General features: G+C 40.6%; 1 protein-coding gene across 1 annotated transcript in view; it reads left to right on the top strand.

Annotated features, from left to right (window-relative positions):
* Nucleotides 1–25,032, top strand: part of PPEF1 (protein phosphatase with EF-hand domain 1) — a gene marked incomplete at its 5' end in the record, with an annotated part of 74,795 nt that overhangs the window by 24,410 nt on the left and 25,353 nt on the right. Inside the window, 7 exons of the mRNA XM_082247225.1 lie at nucleotides 559–719; nucleotides 2,481–2,595; nucleotides 4,502–4,548; nucleotides 8,982–9,148; nucleotides 9,650–9,686; nucleotides 11,474–11,623; nucleotides 22,251–22,568. Of these exons, the coding sequence (XP_082103351.1) occupies nucleotides 559–719; nucleotides 2,481–2,595; nucleotides 4,502–4,548; nucleotides 8,982–9,148; nucleotides 9,650–9,686; nucleotides 11,474–11,623; nucleotides 22,251–22,568 (995 nt within the window). The remainder of the gene's footprint in view (nucleotides 1–558; nucleotides 720–2,480; nucleotides 2,596–4,501; nucleotides 4,549–8,981; nucleotides 9,149–9,649; nucleotides 9,687–11,473; nucleotides 11,624–22,250; nucleotides 22,569–25,032) is intronic.

The raw sequence follows: 25,032 nt of genomic DNA, 5'->3' as shown, positions 1-25,032 counted from the left end.
GATAGAGACATACCCCAAACGACTTACAGCTGTAATCGCAGCAAAAGGTGGCGCTACAAAGTATTAACTTAAGGGGGCTGAATAATTTTGCACGCCCAATTTTTCAGTTTTTTATTTGTTGAAAAAGTTTGAAATATCCAAAATATTTTGTTCCACTTCATGATTGTGTCCCACTTGTTGATTCTTCACAAAAAAATTACAGTTTTATATCTTTATGTTTGAAGCCTGAAATGACGCAAAAGGTCGAAAAGTTCAAGGGGGCCGAATGCTTTCGCAATGCACTGTATATGTTCGCACTGTATATGTTCGTGCACTGTATATATTCGTATTTGTGTAGAATATAAGCTGTAAAAGCAGCAATGAAATGTCTTCTGATCAGAATAAACTGAAACAGATTGGTTGACAGGAGTTGCTGCACCTTGTATGTAATTAGTTGTTTAGGGAATAAGTCCAACAAAGTCCTTTTATGTAGCTAATGTGGTCCAACTGTAATGTCTTCTGATTGATGGAACTGAATATGCCATGATCCAGTACTTTTTTAGCTATCATATTTTGCAGACTTGATTTCTGATATATTCAAGTGCTCAAAAGAAGTCCAAGAGAACCTTATGGTTTATGACATGATAGAAGTTCCTGACTCATACGATGGACCACGGCTGTCCTTCCCACTAACTGTGTCTGACACCAACAACCTGCTTCATGCTTTCAAGCAAGAGAAGGCAAGATTTCACTTACCTGTAGTCTCAGTACTGAAAGAAGAGTTCTGCTTGCTTATATTACTTTGCTTTTTTGAATAAAACCTTATATTTAAAACTGCCCATAACAAAAAAAAAATCTCTAGCAGCTGATAAATTTATAACTAGTGATAAAAACGCACATACTGATACACAAGAGAACCAGACTAGCCCCAGGCAACTTATATTCTTTAATGTGTGCCTAACACAGCAAAAAAAAGAAAAAAAGTAGTCTATTCATCAATTTCTCTTTAGCAAACAAAATGCACATGGGGGAGTAGTTCACTGCAAGTTCTTCAAGAAAACTAGGCCTATGTAAGGGTATCTTATTGGGTGCCTGCTCCTGCCAAGCTGACGCTGGACCCACCCCGCTTCTTCATGGGTGAGATGGTCACCTTCCTGTGGTTTGGAGATTCTCTACCACTTCCCCTGGCCTGAACCCTGCCCACATACATATTCCTGGCCAGAGGCCTGTTACTCAGGCACCTGTCATCACCTAGGCATTCAGACCTGCTAGTTATTAAAGTTGACTTAATTAAACCTTTTTCAAAAATAGATGAAAATAAGATGTTGTATACATACATTTACCAACATTCTTAACCATCAACCTATGAAGTGAAGGTTTAAAAAAGGAAATGACTGAAGATCAGTTCATACTCATGTCATTTCAGGTGACAAAAATATCCAATGAAAAATCTTTAATGTCACTGCTCCTTGAAATTATGTACCAGTACCATGGAATATATTCAGATGGTTTGCATACCCTCAAGATTATTTGGCAACAACAGTCAATGCTGGCAGTACAAAGCGAATGTTGAAAGCTTAGACATCACCAACAGTGCATACTTTGTGGACCTCTTCATACTTGCACAGACAAGTACAGCTCCAGCACTAAGAACAGTCAATTATTCATTTCATTTGTTTTCCTAAGAGAAAATCTACAGAATATGCACATTATTTGAGAACCTAGAAAGTCATTATACAGAAAAAAAATATTTTATTATACTAATTATTATACTAGAAATATTAACTGAATATGTTACTAAACTTTTCTACATATATTTAAATAGAATGGGGTTGATTAACTAAGGGCAAAGAGGTTGTTCACTTTGCACATGAAGTTGCACTTTTCAATATAATTTGCCCCAGAGGTAATGAATGAGGTGAAGCTCTGCTGGCTTCTATCACCTAATCAAGTACACGCATTATTTTCCTTGCATGTGATTGGGTAATCTTTGCAAAGTGACATTGTACCACCTTCACTAAGCTCTTGGGAATATTGCCTTGAAAAGGGCAATTTCCCTTGTAAAGTGAATATACTTTTTTCCTTTGGTAAATCAACCCCAAAATGTCAAGGCAAAAAACTGGTATAATGTTTATATAACTAAAGCAACCCCCAAAAGATTGAGGTTCCAGCTGAATCCCAAGCAGTTCTGATGGACAAAGCTCAGATACTCTGGGTAGAGCTGAAGCTTGCTGCTACCTTCCACCCCTGAACATTCCTATAGGCCCATTACTATGATAGGTTGCCTTACTGGCTCATAGGAATGTGAAGGAAGCAAGAAGTGGGTGAATCAGGATCAGGATGTTGGGGCTGAGCATATAGATAGAACCATAGACATTTGAAGGCTGTTGAAGGAATCTAGGTGCCTGAACTTTATACCTGTCAGTCTTTTCCCCATGGCAGATTCTCTTTAGCAGTATCCTGCTTATTGAACTGATGTTTCATCTCCTTGAATGTTTCAGCAACTTCATGGGCGGTATGTCCTCCAACTTTTACATGAGACCAGAAAATTCCTGAAACAAATGCCAAATATTGTTCATTTAACAACATCATTTTCCAAGCAAATAACAATATGCGGTGAGTATTGCCTTCAGCAAGATCAATCAAGCCAATCATACTACATCACGTGACCTCAGCTGGTCATTTATCATTGCTATCAGGAACATTGTTGTTAACCTAGGTTGTAATCTAGGCATGTTGCCAATTGCCAAAATGTTGCCAATTGATGTTTAACTGAGATAGTTAGGTTATCTATCTTAGTTAGATAGATAGATAGTTAACTGAGAGAGATAATTTAGTTAACTGAGAGAGATAATTTATTTAAAACATAGAGATTTGTTGAAAATGATTTTGATGTTTGTTATAATACTTACCAATAACACATATTTAATTATGCATGATTTAAATTTAGTAACCGTTAAATATTTTTGAAAACTTTAGAATTTCACTTCTTTCTTTTTTGTTTAACATTTAAAATCACTACCTGGAATGTATTAACTTTATAAAGAACACACCTTTATATTGCTGCTGTTATATTTCTTTGAACAAGCACACTTCAATAATCCACCATCACTATCAAAATGTTTCTTTGGATCATATGGAGAATGGCAGCAGCACAGAGCAAAACATTTAACTGTCAGTATTTCATGCTAAAGCCTCCAATTATGCAATGCAACATTTTTAGTGTTTGGTAAAATAATAATAAAATATTAAGAGCTGGCTTACAAATAAAGTGCTTTTTCTTCAACTGCAAGGCCCCATAAGGTCCATTTGCTTAAAAAAATTACATTTTATAATGCAAAATAAAATAGACCTTTTATCTGCAACAGCTGTAAAAGCCATGAGATGGTGGATATAATAAAAATTTTAAAGTGTTACAAAACCTAGGACCCTGCATTCACTTTATCTGGTCTCCCACAGTACACAGATCATGGACATGCAAATATCTTAGTAAATACTTTTTCTCATCAGCAGTATCTTGTGACTTCTATCAGTGTCTGGTTAAAACTTGAGTGTCCTATGAGGCTGCATCATGACCCCTGATCCTCTGTCTGGACAGTGCTGATTGGCCCAGTGATGATCACATGCACCCTCCCAAAAAAAAAAAAAAAAACAACACACCAAACTGAACATGTGCAGAGTGCCCCCAAGGCTCTATACCAGGGGTCTTTAAACTATGGCCCTCCAGTTGTTGAGGAACTACAATTCCCATCATGCCTAATCATGTCTGTGAATGTCAGTTTTACAATGCCTCATGGGACGTGTAGTTTTGCAACAGCTGGAGGGTCCCTGCTCTATACTATCTGCAGATGTATTGGAGAAAACAGCCTTTTTACACAATGCAGAGAATTAACCTCAGTAGGTTCCACAGTGAGTATAACAAACACGATTTACTGCATATATAGACTGATTTTACTGTTGTGGGTTTAGTAACACTTTAAAGGAGATTTAAACCCAAGAACAAAAATGGCATATATTACCGCTTTTCACTTTTTAAATGTAGTGTCTGCATTCGTTTTCTTTTCTTTTTTTTGGCTAAGTATATTTTCTGTGAGTACAGAAAAATATTTGAAGACCCCAGAAGGTACAGTGTACTAAACTGAAATTCTGAATCATCAATCATATCGGTCTTCCCAGCTTTCTTCTGGGAGCTAGGGCAAATCTCTTCCTTATGTGATGAAGAGAACAGGGTAAAGGAGTTTATTGTCCAAATAAAAAAAGCAGGGTGACAAATGGCTTATCCACAGATAAAGTGTGGTATGTGAGTATTGTCACTCTAGGACAGGAAGTATTACTGGCAGGATTACTATATACAACAAAATAACAATAAAATAAAACTAGTGAAGGAATGCACCACATCTAAAGACTGGTAAGGTACAATGTATTACATTTCTGTTTTGGGTTTATATATGACTATAAGAATATGATAATTGGTCCATTAAAAAATGTCTTTATGCTATCTTTAATTGATTTTCCTTTTTAGGTGATCTCCATGGAAAACTGGATGATCTGCTATTAATATTCTATAAGGTAATTAAATGTTTACACTCATTACACCATTATGCCTTAAGGAAACATTATAATGTTTTACAAGCTTATAAAAAGGATATATACAGATGAATCTCAAAAAATTTGAAGATAATCAAAAAGTTAATTTATTGTAGTAATTCAATTCTTAAAGTGAAACTCATACATTATATAGATTTATTAGACGCAGAGTGATATATTTCAAGCATTTCTTTCTTTTCATTTTGATGATTATGGCTTACAGCTTGTAAAAACCCACAATTCAGTATCTAGTATTTTCTCTAGAAAATTGTGCAAAAGTTCAATATTGTAGACTCGTGGTGTCACATTGTAATCAGCTAATTAACTCAAAACACCTGTAAAGGTTTCATGAGCCTTTAAATGGTCTCTCGGTCTGGTTCAGAAGGTTACACAATCATGGGGGAGACAGTTGTCCAGAAGACAGTCATTGACACCCTCCACAAGGAGGGTAAGTCCCAAAAGTTATTTGCTAAAGAAGCTGGCTGTTCACAGAGTGCTTTATCCAAGCATATTCATGGAAAGTTGAGTGGAAGGAAAAGGTGTGGTAGAAAAATGTGCACAAGCAACAGGGATAATTGCAGCGTTGAGAGGATTGTGAAGCAAAGGCCATCCAAGAATTTGGGGGAGAACTACGGCTTGTGTCAGTGATGTTAAGCCACTCCTGAACCAGAGACAATGTCAGACATGCCTTACCTGAGAAAAAGGAATGGACTTTTGCTCAGTGGTCCAAAGTTCTCTTTTTGGATGAAAGTAAATCTTGCATTTCATTTGGAAATTAAGGCCCCAGAGTATGAAGAAAGAGTGGAGAGGCACAGAATCCAAATTGCATGAGGTCCAGTGGGAAGTTTCCATAGTCAGTGATGATTTGGGGAGCCATGTCATCTGCTGCTGTTGGTTCACTGTGTTTTATCAAGTCCAAAGTCAGCGCAGCCCTCTATAAGGAAGTTCTTGAGCACTTCATGCTTCCCTCTGCTGACCAGCTTTATGGAGATGCTTATTTCATTTTCCAGCAGGACTTGGCATCTGCCCACGCTGCCAAAAGTACCAATACCTGGTTTAATGATCATGGTATCACTGTGCTTGATTTGCCAGCAAACTCGCCTGAACTAAACCCCATAGAGAATCCATGGGTTATTGTCAAGAGAAAGATAAGAGACACCAGACCCTACAATGTAGATTAGCTGAAAGCTGCTATCAAAGCAACCTGGGCTTTCACCTCAGCAGTGCCACAGACTGATCGCCTCAATGCCACATTGCAATGATGCAGTTATTCATGCAAAAGGAGCCCCAACCAAGTATTGAGTGCATACTATACTGTATATGGACATACTTTTCAGTAAGCCAACATTTCTGTATTAAAAATTCTTTTTTTTAATCGGTCTTCTGTAATATTCTAATTTTCTGAGATATGAAATTTGGGGTTTTCACTAGCTGTGAGCCATAATCATCAAAATTAAAGAAAGAAATGTTTGAAATATATCACTCTGTGTATAATGCATCTATATAAATGAGTTTCACTTTTTGAAAAGAATTACTGAAATAAATTAACTTTTTGATGATATTCTAATTTTATGAGATGCACTTGTGTGTGTATATATATATCTATTTATTATTATTTTTTTTCTGAGTTTAGGACTGTATAGAAATGTAAGCACTAATTTAAAACGTTAAGAAAAATAGTGCAGCGCTAAAAATGTGTGAGTAAATGCGCACGAAGTAAAACGTGAACAATCAAACCAAAATGCAAAAAAAGTTTAACTTAAAAAAGGTTAATTCCTTTGAGGATGTTATTTTTAAGGAAACGCGTTAGGAGTATCATGAGTGCCTATCTTTTCTGAATGCTTCTTACCACCTGTGAAATTGTAAGTATATTCCTTTATCTTCCAATAAATTGCCCATACGGTATTATGCTATGGTGTCCTTTTGGTTTATCCCTCTCCACAATCCCATGAGTGGGGACTCCTAGGCATTCCCGTGCTGACCGGTTTGGAAGATATTCATCACCACCTGTGATCCAGAGACGCTGCTGAGGTTCCTGCCTATTCGGTACCGAGGACATCTACATATACAGCGTGTATGACCCATTTGCTGTATAGTACTTTGAGTCCATACCATCTGGTGAGCACATCTTGATTCCTTTGGTGTGGGATTTATCGTTTGTTGCAGTTATTTCACATGCTGGAGTCAACACCTTTTTCAAGTCACAGTTTACACTTTATGGACATTCTGGACTTTGATTTTTTGATTTTTTTTGCAATTTGGTTGGATTGTTCACGTTTTACTTTGTGCACATTTACTCACACATTTTTAGCGCTGCACTATTTTTCTTAATATTTTGATCACCATCACTGTCGGTTGGAGTGTTAGCAGCTTTATATTGTGTTTTACTTTACAGATTCGTTTTAAGTTAGCGCAGTTTATTCACATATTTTCAACTAATATACAGTGGGTACGGAAAGTATTCAGACCCCCTTAAATTTTTCACTCTTTGTTATATTGCAGCCATTTGCTAAAATCATTTAAGTTCATTCTTCTTCCTCATGAATGTACACATAGCACCCCATACTGACAGAAAAACACAGAATTGTTGACATTGTTGCAGATTTATTAAAAAAGAAAAACTGAAATATCACATGGTCCTAAGTATTCAGACCCTTTGCTCAGTATTTAGTAGAAGCCCCCTTTTGATCTAATACAGCCAGGAGTATTTTTGGGAAAGATGCAACAAGTCTTTCACACCTGGATTTGGGGATCCTCTTCCATTCCTCCTTGCAGATCCTCTCCAGTTCTGTCAGGTTGGATGGTAAACGTTGGTGGACAGCCATTTTTAGGTCTCTCCAGAGATGCTCAATTGGGTTTAAGTCAGGGCTCTGGCTGGGCCATTCAAGAACAGTCACGGAGTTGTTGTGAAGCCACTCCTTTGTTATTTTAGCTGTGTGCTTAGGGTCATTGTCTTGTTGGAAGGTAAACCTTCGGCCCAGTCTGAGGTCCAGAGCAGTACTTGGCCGCATTAATCTTTCCCTCGATTGCAACCAGTCGTCCTGTCCCTGCAGCTGAAAAACACCCCCACAGCATGATGCTGCCACCACCATGCTTCACTGTTGGGACTGTATTGGACAGGTGATGAGCAGTGCCTGGTTTTCTCCACACATTAGAATTAAGGCCAAAAAGTTCTATTTTGGTCTCATCAGATCAGAGAATCTTATTTCTCACCATCTTGGAGTCCTTCAGGTGTTTTTTTAGCAAACTCCATGCGGGCTTTCATGTGTCTTACACTGAGGAGAGGCTTCCGTCGGGCCACTCTGCCATAAAGCCCCGACTGGTGGAGGGCTGCAGTGATGGTTGACTTTCTACAACTTTCTTCCATCTCCTGACTGCATCTCTGGAGCTCAGCCACAGTGATCTTTGGGTTCTTCTTTACCTCTCTCACCAAGGCTCTTCTCCCCCGATAGCTCAGTTTGGCCGGACGGCCAGCTCTAGGAAGGGTTCTGGTCATCCCAAACGTCTTCCATTTGAGGATTATGGAGGCCACTGTGCTCTTAGGAACCTTAAGTGCAGCAGAAATCTTTTTGTAACCTTGGCCAGATCTGTGCCTTGCCACAATTCTGTCTCTGAGCTCTTCAGGCAGTTCCTTTGACCTCATGATTCTCATTTGCTCTGACATGCATTGTGATCTGGAAGGTCTTATATAGACAGGTGTGTGGCTTTCCTAATCAAGTCCAATCAGTATAATCAAACACAGCTGGACTCAAATGAAGGTGTAGAACCATCTCAAGGATGATCAGAAGAAATGGAAAGTTAAATATATGAGTGTCACAGCAAAGGGTCTGAATACTTAGGACCATGTGATATTTCAGTTTTTCTTTTTTAATAAATCTTTAATAAATCTGCAACAATGTCAACAATTCTGTGTTTTTCTGTCAGTATGGGGTGCTATGTGTACATTCATGAGGAAGAAGAATGAACTTAAATGATTTTAGCAAATGGCTGCAATATAACAAAGAGTGAAACATTTAAGGGGGTCTGAATACTTTCCGTACCCACTGTAAAATAGAAACAAAATACATATTTTTCACTTTTTATGCATTTTTCTTATTAAATGTTATTTTATCTCCACCTCGAATAGTTTTTCTCCTTGTAGACATTTTATACAATTTAAAAATTAATCATAGTCAGAGGATTGCAATATATATTAAAGCACATCACTACTTTTTGAAGACCTTATGCCTGAGTGATTTGACACTCATGAAAGAGGGATATACTACGATCATTGGCCAGTTGTGCAGATCTGATGTTGCCCAATTCTCTGGACTGATATATTATATTTGTTATATATAGATAGACTGCAACATCTCTGTATGTTAAATGTTCAGATATTTTGTTGCTGTCAATTCACCTGTGATTGTGTCCTGCAGAACGGTCTCCCCTCGCCAGAGAACACATATCTTTTTAATGGAGACTTTGTAGACAGAGGAAAGAATTCCATAGAAATACTAATAATCCTCTTTGCATTCCTTCTGGTCTATCCAAATAATTTACACTTGAATAGAGGCAACCACGAGGACCCCATCATGAACCTCAGGTAATGTAGAACTGTCTTTTAGTGCTAGTCCACACTAAAAAACCTGAAAACCTGAAAAAACAGAATAAAACATAAAGTGCAACAAAAAGTCATAAACTTCATCCCTCTCTATTCTTCGAAATAACGATTGTATTGCACGGCTTGGGTAACGCAGGAAAGCGTGTTCCTATAGCCTAGTAAAGTAGTGTAGTTACCTCCTATAGCCTAGTAAAGTAGTGTAGTTACCAATATTAGTATTGTAACTAGTTACATTACTTCGCTACCAAAAAAAGTAATGTAGTTACTGTAATCAGTTACTTTGTAACTAGTTACCCCCAACACTGCCCATCACTACGGTGGAAAACGACCGATGATAACGAATGTTCCAAAATCAAAAAGTTTAAAACTAAATTTTATTGGCCAGTTTAAGGAACCATGAAGCAAGTAACATGTTCTGGCAATATGCTGATAAAGTACTGTGCATATAATCAAATTGACTGTGGCTATTTAAATCTAATGCAGGTATGGATTTACAAAAGAAGTAATGCAAAAGTACAAGGTTAGTGTATGTGTTTGTTAGAACAATGTTTTGATTGGGAATTGTGTTTTATAGGTAATATATACTGTATGTGGGTGGGTGCAGCGTAGTGCCGCTGCAATAACACACACACAGTTCATGTGCAAATGGTAGAACTTGCATTGAAGTAAAGGCAAACAGTTCACAACAGCCCAGTGGGAGGAGGCCTAGCCGGGAACACCAACATTGATACAGACAGCATGTACCTGAGCAGGCTTCATCCTCTTTATGACAAGGGGCTGCTAGAGCAGTGGAACTCAGGTGGTCTGTCATTTGGAGCAAATAAGACATTGCAGGCTGCATACTGTTTATTGCAACACAGCACCATGCAAGCAGAATTCTTCACTAACTGCTGGTGGAGGTCTTTGTCAATCTACCCATTCCAAACCCTACCAAACTGGTGTAAACAAAGATATAGAGAGCTTAGCACTGTAAAAATAGAGAGGTCATATAGTTGGATGTAACCTACTCTTCCCATGTTGATGACACAAATACACCACACGGTCAGCTTTAATTATAAAAGTGTACGAAGAAATAACTATTACTGCTGCTCTTGGTGGTCATATTCTCCTTTCCCTTCGTTTACTGATTTATGCACAAAATAGTTGTTGGTTGCTGTTGAGCACATATGGAAGGTTGAATAAATATGAAGCAAAATGCAAAGGGGGTTGCTATTGGTTACGTGGGCTCTTGGAGAGAGTAGTACCAGTGGCAGAATTGTAATTTTGCCTGAAAACATTTTTAAAATAAATATGTACTTTGATAAAACCTAGATTAAGCTTACCACATATATTGATGGATGTTATCAGCACCTTTAGATTGTAGTTGCTAACTTCATCATCACCCAATAGCATGCACATCTTTAGAAGCATCTTTTGAGATTTTCTCCACTGGAGCATACACACAGAATTCCATAATGTGTGTCTTGGCCACCTACTGAAATTTAAATCAATTCCACACTTCACTAAAAATGAAAAAAACATATAAAACTAAAATGTGCAATGAAAATATCCAAGTAACAACAACAAAAAGCTATGAGGTCTATTTCTGATTGCTAATATAGCAGAGACAAAGAGGGTGGAAGTTACATGGACTTAAAGGCTCGTACACACGCAGCAATTATCGGCCGACCGATCGGCCGTCTTTTGTCCAGTGTTGTTGTGTTGGTTGAAATGTGCTCTAGACTGCACACAAATTTTCTCGGCCAACAACAACCAACTTCAGAAGTGATGTCATGTGCTGGTTTACTTTCCGTGTGTTTTTTCTTCTCTGAGCATGCCCAGTCTTGCTCATCTGATTTTTGTCTGCCAAAATCTGTACTGACTGACGGAAAATCGGCCGTTCTGTTGACGGCCAACAAAAATTTTATGGCATGCACACCAGATTTTGTTTCGGCCGAAAAGTCGCAGTCGGTTGACGGAAGCATCATACTAACAAGCCGAAAATCGGGCGATCGGACATTGGCCGAAAATTCACGGCCAATAATCGTTGCGTGTGTACGAGGCATAACAGTCTCAAATTAAGCATGTGAGTAGCTGTGTGAACACTTTTATTACAGAGAACTCAGATTTTGGTAGATTGTGTTGAATCTTGGAATTTAGCGCAGTTGCTCTGTTTGCTTCGGTTTTTAAATTAATTTCAGTGGTTGCATTGCATTGCACCTTAATATGTTTTATCTCAGAACAGGTGCAGCTTTACACCATTCCATACAATTGTTATAAAAGAAAACCCCTTCACATAGTAAGATCTAAGAAATGTTTACATTGCAGATTCATACACAGAAAATTCTGGCTCTTCTGGAAGACATCTATAGTCAGCTGCCCCTCGCCACCATTATAGACAGCAAGATCCTCATTTTGCATGGAGGAATATCAGACACGACTGACCTGGATTTTCTTACCTCTCTTGAAAGAACCAAGGTGAGATTAAGTAATCAAAAGGCCTATTAAAGGATTAGTCCACCTGAACCTCACATTTCATTTTGGATTAAATCATTCATCAGCTTTTATGTCTTTCAGCAATTCTGGTGATGAGTTCTGTGGGAGGAAAACAATAGCGATAAGGCAAAGATTTCTAACCGCTTAACCACTTTACGACCGGCTCACGTAGATTTACTGCGGCACTCTGCCGCTTACAGGCAAAGCGGTCCTGCCCCCGCTCGTTCCCTGGGGAGCCAGCGCGTGTGAACGACAGCTCCGATGGCCGCTGGCCACTCAGGATCTCCCGCAGGAGAGGGAGAAAGACAGACGGCTGATGTAAACACAGCCGTCTGTTATTCTCCCTGAAGTAAGCACAGAGGCTATGCGATCCTGCTATATAGGATCGCATGTCTCTGTGGTTACTTCATTAGCCACGCCCCCTGACAGTTAGAATCACGCCACTAGGGACACACTTAGCCCCTTGATCACCAATAAAGTTAACCCCTTCCCTGCCAGTGTCATTTTTACAGTAACAGTGCATATTTATAGCACTGATTACTGTAGCAATGTCACTGGTACCCAAAAAGTGTCAAAAATGTCAGTCAGGGGTCCGATCTGTCCGCCGCAATGTCGCAATCCCGCAAAAAAAATTGCAGATCACCGCCATTACTAGTTAGAAAAATAAACAATAAAAATTACATAAATCTTTCCCGTAGTTAGTAAACGCAATAGCTTTTGCGCAAACCAATCAAACTACGCTTATGTGATTTTTTTTACCAAAAATATGTAGCAGAAAACAAATTGGCCTAAAATGTTAATGTTAAAAAATTTTGATTTCTACTTTTTTTTTTTGAGAATTTCATATAAAAACAATTGAAAAATGTTGTTATTTTTTCAAAATTGTCACTTTTTTTTGTTTATAGCACAAAAAATAAAAATCGCACAGGTGATCAAATACCACCAAAAGAAAGCTCTGTTTGTGGGGAAAAAAGGACGTCAATTTCATTTGGGTACAGCGTTGCATGACCGTGTAATTGTCCGTTAAAGTCACGCAGTACCGAATCACAAAATAGGGCCTGGTCTTTGAGCAGCCAAATCCTCCGGGGCTAAAGTGGTTAATCATTTTGTCCATCAAGAAAAATTGATCAGGACTGCTGTGATCTCCTAGTCCTTGGATCGCTGCTTGATGTGGTCAAAAAAAGAATGACATCATGACGTCACTTGTGGCATCCTAGATCATAGAGGTGAACAGATACTATTTGGTCTCTCTTTGCCTATTTGGCTATTCGCAGGAACTGCCAAATCGTTTCCTGGGCTTTCCGGGGACGAACCCTCCCGCTGCTTCTAAAAGCGATCCAGTGGCCAATCAGCCGCTTAGATCGCTTTTTTCAGAAAGAGAATCCTGGCTGCAAAAAACAATACTGGTAAACTGTCTATCAGTTACTGTCAGTCTAATTATTTGGCCAATTACCAATCCATGTACACTATTCACCTGGTCAATATACAGACTCATAAAAACACTACAGAGTATTGTTGCACCGAGCAAATTAATGAACAAAAATGTAAAAAAAAAAAAAAAATGACCAAAAGTTAAAAGATGTGGAACAGACAATTGAATCTCTACATAGCCATTTTAAAGAGAGTAGGTATGGAGGCTGAGGGAGAAGGATGAGTGAATTCTTTTGAATAATCCTCTTATTTAGATATGTGATCTCTTATTAAATCCCCTATATAATCCTGAATATTATGGTGTCAACAGAATTACCAGTGTAAATTGGAGTGTATATGGGAATGTAACCCTTACTGTAAATTGTGAAGATTTTAAAACTTATAAAGGGATACCATGACAGTCATATGAACATACAAGAGCAAAGCAAAGGCTGGAAGATATTGGCAGAGAGATTTGGATGACAAATAGGCTCACACTGTCAAGTACTGCTAAATATGCACACCTGGATGAAGTCTCTAGTAAAATGACATTCTGGTATTGGTACTAAAAGCTGATACAAAGACCAACAGCTCTCAAATCATCACCATCTCTCTGACTTTTTCAGTACTATTAGAGCCGGTTCACACTACACCGACTTGTTAGGCGACTTGGTCGTCTGAAAAGTAGCTCCCAATGCTGTGCAATGGAACCGTTCTAATCAAAACGACTCAAGTCGCTCCGACTTAGAAAAAGGTTCCTGCACTATTTTTTGGTGAAGTCGGAGCGACTTGCATTGACTTCTATTATGAGAAGTCGTTTGCAAGCCGCGATGAAGTCACACTGCACGAGCGACTTCAAAGTTGCCCGAAGTCGGGGCGACTTTAAATCGGATTAGTGTGAACCGGCTCTTAAAGCTAAAGTTACGTTTTTTGTTTAGCTACAGCTGCTGTCACTTACCTTAATGAAATATGTCCCATGTCCTGCAGGCTGCAAGTTCCAAATAAATCTTTTCTCCAGTGGTGCCTGGTCCTCTTCACAGCACTGAACTTCTAGCACTTCTGGGGTTTTTAGCTAAGTCTAAGATTGTAATAGATTGAAGAAAGTCCTGTTGAACATCTGTCCCCTTTTGAACGATAAAAGGCCTTGCATTGCTTTCACAGAATAAAAAAACATTCTCTGAATCTGGGAGAGCTTCCTCATTCATCTACTTCTACCCCATTCACAGGATGTGTTGCATCTGTAAAAAAATTACAAGGATATTTGTCAATGGGGAGATGGGCACCCATCTGAACTAACTTCAATGTACTTTAGTGTTGGTCCCAAAGCTATTAACCCCCTGTAGTGCTGTGAAGAGGACCAGGCACCACTGGAGAGAAACCATCAGACTGCAGGATGTTATACGTACTTTATTGCAGGTAAGTTATGTGACTGCATCTGTAGAAATTTCAGCTTTATAAATGTAGCACTACTCCCTTGGGAGCTGCTGGTTACAGGTTCCCCTGGGTTACCCTTAGCAACAACATAACTGTTCAGCATTTTCAAAGTGATTTGGCTCAGTCAGGAAACAGTCTAGGAGCTTTGGTTTTTGTGGTTTTATTCAGAACTTGGATAGGAGAAGGGAATGAGTGGGATACTCCAAATTGAATAAACTATGCACAATTTGCTGGGACGTTTAGATATTGCTGAGTGCGGCAAGGCCGCTGCTTCACCTTGTCATTAGAAGTGAAGTAGGCATTAAAAAACTGTAATAGATAAGCTGTACTGTACTGTAGAACAATCTTCAGGGCCCTTCCTGGCACCCCCATGTCCCTATTCTTCAGGGTTCTCTATACTCGGCACCCCCTTTACAGTAGCACTCTCTGTGTGAGCTGGCTCCTTGATTCCCTGACTTCACTGGAGTGGCCCCCCTTCCTAGGCAGACCCCTTGGCAAATCTCCTGGTACTCACGGACACTGTTTTTCCTGAGAGACTCTGCCAGCAGCTCCACTGGATCTTCTGCAGTTTAGCTCCACACCTGGTTCACTAGGCCGACCGCCTAAGACCACCTTCCTCACACACAGCAGGAGGAGTGACAACCGTCAGCCTCCTCCTGGGACTCTGCTACCCGCCAAAGATGCCCTGTCACATGTCTCCTAAGTATTTATGGTCAATCCCAGGATGCACTGCGTTGGTGCCCTCCCACTGGGACTGCCATAAAACCTGATGTTAATGATAAAAATGATAAAAATGGGAGTCGCGCTCAATATAGAACAGTCAATATATCACATGAATTGCGGACAGCAATAACTGAGAGTCCCATCTCAGCCAAGTTCAGCCTTGATGTATACACAGTTCATGATGGTACAATGGTGAATATCCACCCTGGTGTTAGATACAGACGGACACTTGTGAAGCCCTTCACCACATATAGCCTCTTACCAGAGAGAGATGGGACATGCACAGTAAGTAGTTTGAGGACTACTTCGCCTGTATCCAGCACATCAGCTCCGGTACGAATCCAATCATAGGGTATTCACCAATAGAATAGATGGACTGCCACTTTACAGGACCCACTCTCAAAGTGTGATATAGAAAAGAAGGCAGAAACGGCCCATAGCGTGATACAGTCTTAAAATTTATTAGGTATAATTTCATTGCACTCACCAAAAATACAATGGGATTAAGCCTGTAGCCACATCATGGGCAGTGGTACGATACAAGGTATTTCCGGGTTCCGGGTATGACGGAATGACGCTCGTTCGGCTCCTCCCCAAAGCTTTTCGTCGAATGGACGTTCTCAAGGGGGCGTGTGCGAGCGTCAGCGTCACACCCCATATATAGACACATAATGAGGCCAATAGCATACAGCTGGGAAGCCGGGCGGGACCAGACGCACCGGAAATGACCTCAGCGCTTCAACGTGGAGCGCAAACAACAAGATATACCCGGAAATAATAGCTGCGGGACACAGACGATCACAGCATAAAACCTGATGTGTCACTGGCTGGGTTTCCTCCACTGTCCAAAAAGCTCCCTCGTTGGATACAGTGGGGACACTCCCTCAGACCCAGTAAATCACACCTGGAGACAAGCAACAGGCAACCTAATAGATCAGGCTCCCCTGATAAGCAGAAGGAGCATTATATGCGTTTATCTAGCACCTACCTACCTAGGAGGGTGCTACATTAAAAAAAAAAAAAAAAAAAAAAGCCTTCAGTATATGACATAACCAGGCTGTATTTAGTGAATGAACCAATGTATGTAATTATAAAAGCATTTGCAGCACAACATTATACATCACCTTGTGTGACAGTGCTGAGGATAAATATAATTGTAATTATAGGTGGTTAGTTACTCCCAAGTGTACTGTACCTAACCATTCATTTGCCCTGAGGCCAACATTGAAAATGGATCTTTTCATTCTTTATCCAAACTGATATAAATATTATTGTTTTTGTAATGTATATTATTAAAACAATTCTCTCTCAGTCCCCGTTCACACTGGGGCGACCTGTGAGGCGACCTGGTCGCCTCACAGGTCGCCGTAGGTCGCCTTCCATAGGGAAGCTGCGGACCCGTTCTAATAGGAGCGACACTAGTCGCTCTGACTTAGAAAAAGGGTCCGGAGCTTCTTTGGGGCAACCCGGAGCGACCGTCATAGACTTCAATGTTATGAAGTCCGTGCCGGCCGCTCCGAGGTTGGGGCGCGCTGCTCGCACCGCGACCTCGGAGGTCGCCCCGGGAAGTCGGATCGCCCCAGTGTGAATGGGGCCTTACATTTTGTATACAGTGTCTGTACGGGCCTTAAGCCTTTTTCTGACACTTGTTGCTTACAAGTTAAAATCAGTATTTTTTACTAGAAAATGATTTTTTTTTTTAGCAGAGACCCTAGAGAATAAAATGGCGGTTGCTGCAATATTTCATGTCACACTGTATTTGCGCAGTGGTCTTTGAAAGGCAATTTTTTGGGGAAAAAATACACTTTCATGAATTTAAAAAAAAAAACAAAACAGTAAAGTTAGCCCAATTTGTTTTGTATAATGTGAAAGATGTTACGTCGAGTAAATAGATAGATGTCATGCTCTAAAATTGTGCACACTTGTGAAATGGCGACAATTTACGATACCTAAATATCTCCAAAGGCAATGCTTTAAAAATCGTTAACGGTAACAGTTTAGAGTTACAGAAGTACTAGAATTCAAAAAACAGTTTCTAGAGCAAAGGGCTATGTCAGTGCTAGATCAACCGCCTTGAGACAGAAATCACACAAAAATTATAAAATTGAAAAAGCTTTAATAAGAGTACATCCAGTAAAATACTATACAACATGTACAGTAAATCGACAATACTAAACACATAAAGACAAAAATCAAATGTGGACCTCCCAATGTAACCTACCCACACCCCGCCCCATACAGATGCATAAGAGAATGCCCCATAGTGGCGCAAGGTAAGGGTGTCCAATGCATTTCACCTAATCGGCTTCTTCAGGGAAGGGTAGGTGTAGAGGATTCACAATAATATCATAAAATCAAGGATGGTCCCATAAATAGATAGAGGAGTGGAAGCCACCAATAGATGCCTGCAAGGCGGCTAATTCGCAAATCAATTTACATCAGACTGCACTTAACTCAGAACCTTTTCCTGAAAACTCAGTAGGTGCTGTTTATTTATGACAAGGATTAGATCCACAGGACTTTGAACAAGAAGAAATAAAGAAAAAAAAAAAATATATATATATATTCCACCCTAGTTGGGATAGAGGCGTGCAGACAGGCTAGGGCATTGGACCATAAAGCACCAAACACTTTAAGCTTTTCCTTTTTAATTCATCCAGAGCCCTCAGATGACGTCCCTCTCCAGGGAGTTGTGTACAAAATCTCTCTGAGAAGGCTTCTGTAATGGAACTCTATGGGTAAGCCATACTAGCTACCCTTGGAAAGTGCTGGTGAGCCGCCCCAGCCCATAAAGTCTGCACCCACAGCAACCTTGCTCAGTACTAGAATTATTGCTCTCGCTCTAACGATCACGGCGATACCTGACATCTGTGGTTTGAACACTGTTTACATTTCCGGGCGCGACTTACGCATGCGCAAGTTTACATTCTGCGCGCGAGCACAGAGGGATGGAGTGCTTTACATTTTTTTTAAATATTTTTTTCACTATCCCTTTAAATTATTATTTTTTTGATCACTTTTATTGCTGTCACAAGGACCGTAAACATCCCTTGTGACAGCAATAGTCACGTGTCAGGTATTCTTTGGGAGGAACCCCAAATCCCTCCTTTGCACTTAAAAGCATTCAAAATGGCAAGTTTGGCTGTTTTTAATACTGATATATATTTTTTTTTTAAAATATATATGACGCCCTTAGGACTCCAGTAAACCAGAAGTGATGTCAAGACATCACTTCCGAGTTATTAGATCCAAAACCCGATCAAAGCCGATTCTGACTTTGTTTTGGTCTCTGGCCAGCCGGAGGCCGTGCCGGCTGGTCGCTCGGGTCTCCTGGTGGGATGGGAGAGCCTAGGCGAGCCAAGGAAGGCTGCAGGAGGAGGGGGAATATCCCCTCCCACCGCTTGTAATAACAGCCGAGTGGCTGATTAGCCACATCAGTTGTTATTACAAGAAAGGCGATGCCCCCCACAGTTAGAATCACTCCCCTAGGCTCACATTTAACCCATTGATCACCCATAGGGTTAACTCCTTCCCTGCCAGTGTCATTATTACAGTAACAGTGCATATTTTTAGCACTGATTACTGTAGTAATGTCACTGGTACCCCCAAAAGTGTAAAAAATGTCAGTTAGGGGTCTGATCTGTCCGCTGCAATGTCGCAGTCCCACAAAAAATCGCAGATCGCCGCCATTACTCGTAAAAAAAAAAAAAAACAATAAAAATGACATAAATCTTTCCCATAGTTAGTAGACGCGATAACCTTTGCGCAAACCAAATAAAGGACATCAATTTTATTCGGGTACAGCGTCGCATGACCGCGCAATTGTCCGTTAAAGTAACGCAGTGCAGAATCGCAAAATAGGGCCTGGTCATTAAGGGGGCAAATCCTTCCGATCTTAAAGTGGTTAATAAGCACAAAAACAAGTGGAACTCCGCTTTAAGGACATTAAGTGCCTGATCACACCAGAACATGGTGCAAGAATTTCCCGAACCGTGTTCAAAGCACACTGCAGTTGAAATCAGCGGCAGGTGTTAATATAAAGTTAATGACACCCCAAACACAGACATGCACCGGATCGCATGTTACAGAAGTACCATACAATCTAGTTGCGATGTATTTTTTATAGTAGTGCGTGCAAAATGAATGGGCTCATGTGAATGGCACAGGAACACGCAGCACATTCTTATGTGATTCCTGGTCTGAATGAAACTGAGCAGGTGGGAGGATATCTTCAAGAGGGTCCTACGTTTCTATGTATCTAGTGGCCATGTATACTGTAGGCCGCAGTATAACCCTAGCTTTCTTACTATCAAGCTGTGACCCTCTATGGACTCTGAGAAAAGAACTTTACAGTGAGTACAAAAATGTGTTTGAATTTATAATCTTAGGGTTCATGCACACTGGACAATCCCTATAAGCCTTTCTCCAGGCAGCAGAAAAACACTGGCAATTGTGTGTACTGCTTTTTGCACGTGTACCCTTGTTTGGCAGCGGCAGGTGCTTGGGCATTCATTTATTTAATTGGCCAGAAGAATAATTTATTAAGGCCATTGAAATGAATTAATAGTCAAGTGCTAAACATGTCTAGTGTTAACCCGTGTTTAGACACGTTTACAAGTTTTTTGCAGTGTCAAGCATTTTTCTGCCAAAACTCTCCTCTCCTGAATGCGATTCTTCTGCATTCAGGAGAGGAACATTTACTGCCTCTAAATGCTGCTGTTCCTAAACACTGTTAAAAGCTTATGTGTGCATACACTATATTCCCAAAAGTATTGGCATGCCTGCCTTTAAACGCACATGAACTTTAATGGCATCCCAGTCTTAGTCCGTAGGGTTCAATATTGAGTTGGCCCACCCTTTATGGCTAGAACAGCTTCAACTCTTCTGGGAAGGCTGTCCATAAGGTTTAGAATTGTATCTTTGGGAATGTTTGACCATTTTTCCAGAAGCGCATTGGTAAGGTCAGGCACTGATGTTGAACAAGAAAGCCTGGCTTGCAGTCTGCACTCTAATTCAACCCAAAGGTGTTCTGTCAGGTTGAGGTCAGGACTCTGTGCAGGCCAATCATGTTCCTCCACCCCAAACTCGCTCATCCATGTCTTTATGGACCTTGCTTTGTGCACTGGTGCGCAGTCATGTTGGAACAGGAAGAGGCCACCCCCAAACTGTTCCAACAAAGTTGGAAGCATTGAATTGTCCAAAACATTGTGTCCCCAAAAAAAAAAAAATCGGACGAGAAATTTTGTGAACATTATGCACTGTCAACTAAAAACGGTTATGACCGCTGAGCATGAGAGAGGAAAATCGGAGGATATTTCGTCCGATTTTCATCAAGTGTGTATGAGCCTTTAGTCTTTAATAAAAAAATGGAACATGGTTTTGAATTAGGTGTGTACCATATAAAATCTATATGTGTCCTTTAAAGAGGTTGTAAACCCATTAAACTTTTTTTTTTGCTGCAACCTGAAAGAGAAACCCATAATGAGCTAGTATACATCGCATACTAGCTCATTATGAAATACTTACCTAAGAACGAGCCCCTGCCATGCCGCCCGCTCACCTGTATGACGGGCGACATGTCCAGTCGCCCGTCTTCCGGGATCGCGGCATCCGGCCATCTGATTGGCCGGAGCCGCGGTGACGACACTCCCGCGCACGCGCGCGGGAGCCGACGTTCACAGCACGGGGCTCTGAAGAAACGGCACCAGCGGCCATTCCTTCAGATCGCATGCGCCAGTGACGTCACTGGCTGCATGTAAGGTAAATATCTCCTAAACGGTACATGTTTAGGAGATATTTACAGTACCTATAGGTAAGCCTTAATATAGGCTTACCTATAGGTAAAAGTGTCAGAGGAGGGTTTACTTCCTCTTTAAGCCCTGGTTCGCATTTATTTATTTCAGGTACTTATATAGCGCTATCAATTTACGCAGCGCTTTACATATACATTGCACATTCACATCAGTCCCTGCCCTCAAGGAGCTTACAATCTAAGGTCCCTAACTCACATACATACACAGTAGGGCCAATTTTTATTTTTTTTTATACAGGATCCAATTAACCTACCAGCATGTCTTTGGAGTGTGGGAGGAAACCCACGCAGGCACAGGGAGAACATGCAAACTCCAGGCAGGTAGTGTGGTTGTTGGGATTTGAACCAGCAACCCTCTTGCTGCTAGGTGAAAGTGCTAACCACTACACCACTGTGCCGCATTGACTCAAATCCAACTGAATTTGCACCAAAAACGTGAAGGACCCTTTTTTTGGCCGTACCAGTATAGGATCGCATGGGTGTCTGACTCTGCAAATCGCACTGCCTTTTGCAAACCAATTATGGGGTGTCGTTAACATACACACCTGCATCGATTCACATGGAAGGGGTGCTTTTAGCATGAGGTGCAGAATCCGTACAGAACTCGCTGCAAATTTGCAGCACACAAGTGTGAACTGAGGCTTAAGACTTAGAAAAATGATGTAGGTGTGTCAAGTTAACCGACACTTGATGCTGTTAAATATAGACCTGAGCATCTACATGTGGTTGACCTCTGGGCAGCAATGAGTTAACAAGGACCTGTAAGGCCCCTTTCACACCGGCGATCCGATCTGATCCGCCTGTCAGTCTTTTGGGCGGAGCTTATCAGATGCTCCATGCATCCCCATGGGGCGGAGGCATCTCTGCTGACACCCGCTGCTATCCGATCCGATCCTGTCCGCGAAATCTGGATGATAAAAACCCTATTTTACATCCGTCTGGAGGATGGGATTGGATGAGAACGGACAGGCGGTCTCAGCACACAGAGCGGAGACAGAGCTGTCATCCTCCTGCTCAGCCGGGATAGTTGGATTGATCTCCAATTATAGCTTTGAGGCCAAATGTCAATGATATGTAAGCTCTAATGAGCAGGGCCCTCTGATTGCTCCTGTATTGAATTGTATTGTAACTGTACTGTCTGCCCGCATGTTGTAAAGCATTGCGCAAACTGTTGCCACTATATAAATCCTGTATAAAATAAAATAATAATATATTTTCTTTGCATTTCAGTATAAATCTGCTCTACGACCACCAAAACTAGAATCCGGAAAAGACAGTGCCAGAGTTCCAAAACTGGACAAAGCACCCCTGGATGGCTGTAAAAGCTTTACTAATTCAGAAAAACATTTGGGGTCTATGAGCTACAAAGCACACGCTGCTCCTCAGCCATGCTATTCACCAACAATTCTTTCCAGTCCGCATACTAATGTAGTGAGTGAGGAATTTGGGAAGAGGGGCATTCCGGAAATACATTACCTGGATTCCAATATTTGTCTGCCCGATATGACTCCAGACCTAACTCAAGTGGAAAGAGAGGAGTGGAAACAGGTGTGTACTCGCTTAAAGGAAAACTATAAAGCCCCTTTCACACAAACGGACCGTTCAGATCCGCCTGTCCGTTTTTCAGGCGGATCTGAACGGTAGACCCATGCATCTCTATGGGGCATCGGATGTCAGCAGAGACATGTCCGCTGACATCCGATCCGATCCGTCTAATCCAGACGGATCGAAACTCTAGATGGCCCGTTCTCATCCGATTCCCCCATAGAGAAAAATGGGGACCTGACAGCTCTGTCAGCACGGAGACAGAGCTGACAATCCCCCGCTGAGAAAAACTCAGTCGTGGTGAAATAGTCTATTTTAGTATAGTATATACATACAAAATGCCGCGCTAAAATTTATATAGAAAAGTTAAACGTGTGTTATACCACATATTTAGATCGTAATGTTAATTGTTTTTAATTAATATTGGGTGTATAAAAAGCACAGTCAGAAGTTGAAAGCCCTTCAAGAGGAAGTCCAAGAGGACGAAACGTACTTGATACTGTGCCCATTCAAGACATGTGTTTTATGCTTGGCATTCATATGGAAAATGTAAGTTTTTTACCTTTAAATAAATATTCGTGTTTGGATGTTATCACACTATGTGGAGTTTCTCTATCTTTCTGAGTACCTGAATCAGCGAGAGAGGGACCGTACACCAAGGGGGCTTCAGCGAGTCTATATATACCTAAAACCCACAGGACTCTTTTGCCATATGGTAATTTAGAGTCCACCATTTCTGGTAAGCGCACTCAAGTTATCTCATTCGGTGATTGGAGCACTGGCTGTGGCATTTTCCCTTCCTTTTCACCTTGGAACACAGAACTTTTCCTTTCATATGGACATTCATATCCAGATTTGGACACTTTGACTTTTATAACCATTCGTAAGATTTACACTCTTCTGACTTCCACTGGAAGGTGGAAGTAACATTGGACCCTTCTAAGACTTCTTTTGCACACTTTTTTACACATATTTTTTTGCACTTTGCACTTTTGTCATTTCATACACATAGTTACAATTTAAATATGTGGTATAACACACGTTTAACCTTTCTATATCAATTTTAGCGCGGCATTTTGTATGTATAGTGTTTTTAACAATATTGTTGTATTGTAGTGCCTGCAGCTGATTTTGTTATTGTTTTTAGTAAGCGCAATAGTTTTTCCCTTATTTATATTTTAGTATATAGGGGAGTTTACTGCTAAAATAAATGTTACATTCAAGACTTGCATTGGTGTAAGATGTCCGCCTCTGCTTCATGTTCTGTCACATTAGGAAACCTATTGGAACGCATAGCGGCCATGTTGGAACGCATGGCGCATGTGCAGTACGTTGTCCGTACGTCACTTCTGGTAGCAGAATTTGATAGGTAGCGGTATTCTGACAGAACAGAGGGCCAATGATAGCTGCAAAGCTCTGTGTTTCTGTGTAAATCAAGGAAGTGAACAGTCAGCAGCTTCAGCTGCCCAAAGGTAAAATGGCTGCAGCCAGACTTAGTTGAGGGAGATTTCTGCAGCATATTTGGCAAGTACAGAATCACAGTATATATAAAATAATATGCAAAGTGGTTGGAGGGAAGCTTCAGAATGGCAAATATGTTTTTATCACAAAGTATGTGAGCAGACTGCAGTTTCCTCTTTAACTTTGTATTGACACTCCCAGCAGTTTGCATATGGCAGTGTGAACTGCCTGTGAGTCGGGTGCGATGTGGGAACACGCAATGGATTCGCAGCCTTAATCACACCCCCAGATGAGTTTGCATATCGCAGTGTGAACTGTCAATTCGGACCATCGCGAACTGTCAATTGTGCGGACCAAAAAAGGGTCCTGCACAACTTTAGTCCGAATGCGATGGGAATTCAGCCATGCAATCTGAATCTCATAAGAAAGCCCACCAAAACCCTGCATTTGCTTAGACTGCCATCAGAGAGGCACTGGCTCTGATAGCAATGACAAATAGGGCTGTGTACCTTGTCTGACTCTGTAGGGATGATTTACTAAAGGCAAAAAGGATGTTCAGTTTCAAGAGGAATTAGCAATTTGCAGGGGAATTATCTGTTCGCTTAGTTATTGTGGTGGTGCAAATAATACCCAACCACATGCAAGCATTTTTGCTTGCACTTGTATGGATGATGAAAGTCACCACAGCTTCCCCGCATTCACTAAGTTAAGGGAAAATGCCCTTGCAAAGGATAAATTACCTTGCAAAGTGAACAGCTCATTTGACTTTAGTAAATCAAGAGTGCATGTGTGTGATCTGATATTGATGGCTACAACACTTCTTGGGTCCATTTACAGATTAGTAGTATACCAATTTTCCAATCCTTGTAGTGGTATTTTTTTTTTTTATTCGCATGCAAAATTTCATATTTACATCACCGAAGAAATACAAAATTAATAAAAAAATGTTACTTTTAGGTATTGGACATCACACCTTAAATAAGCCAATACATGCAAAATTCCTATA

Source organism: Pelophylax lessonae, assembly GCF_965119305.1.
Source record: "Pelophylax lessonae genome assembly, chromosome: 2".
In the NCBI taxonomy this organism is placed as follows: Eukaryota; Metazoa; Chordata; class Amphibia; order Anura; family Ranidae; genus Pelophylax; species Pelophylax lessonae.
Note: the sequence above shows the minus strand (reverse complement) of the source record. Positions and strands in the feature narration are given on the sequence as shown.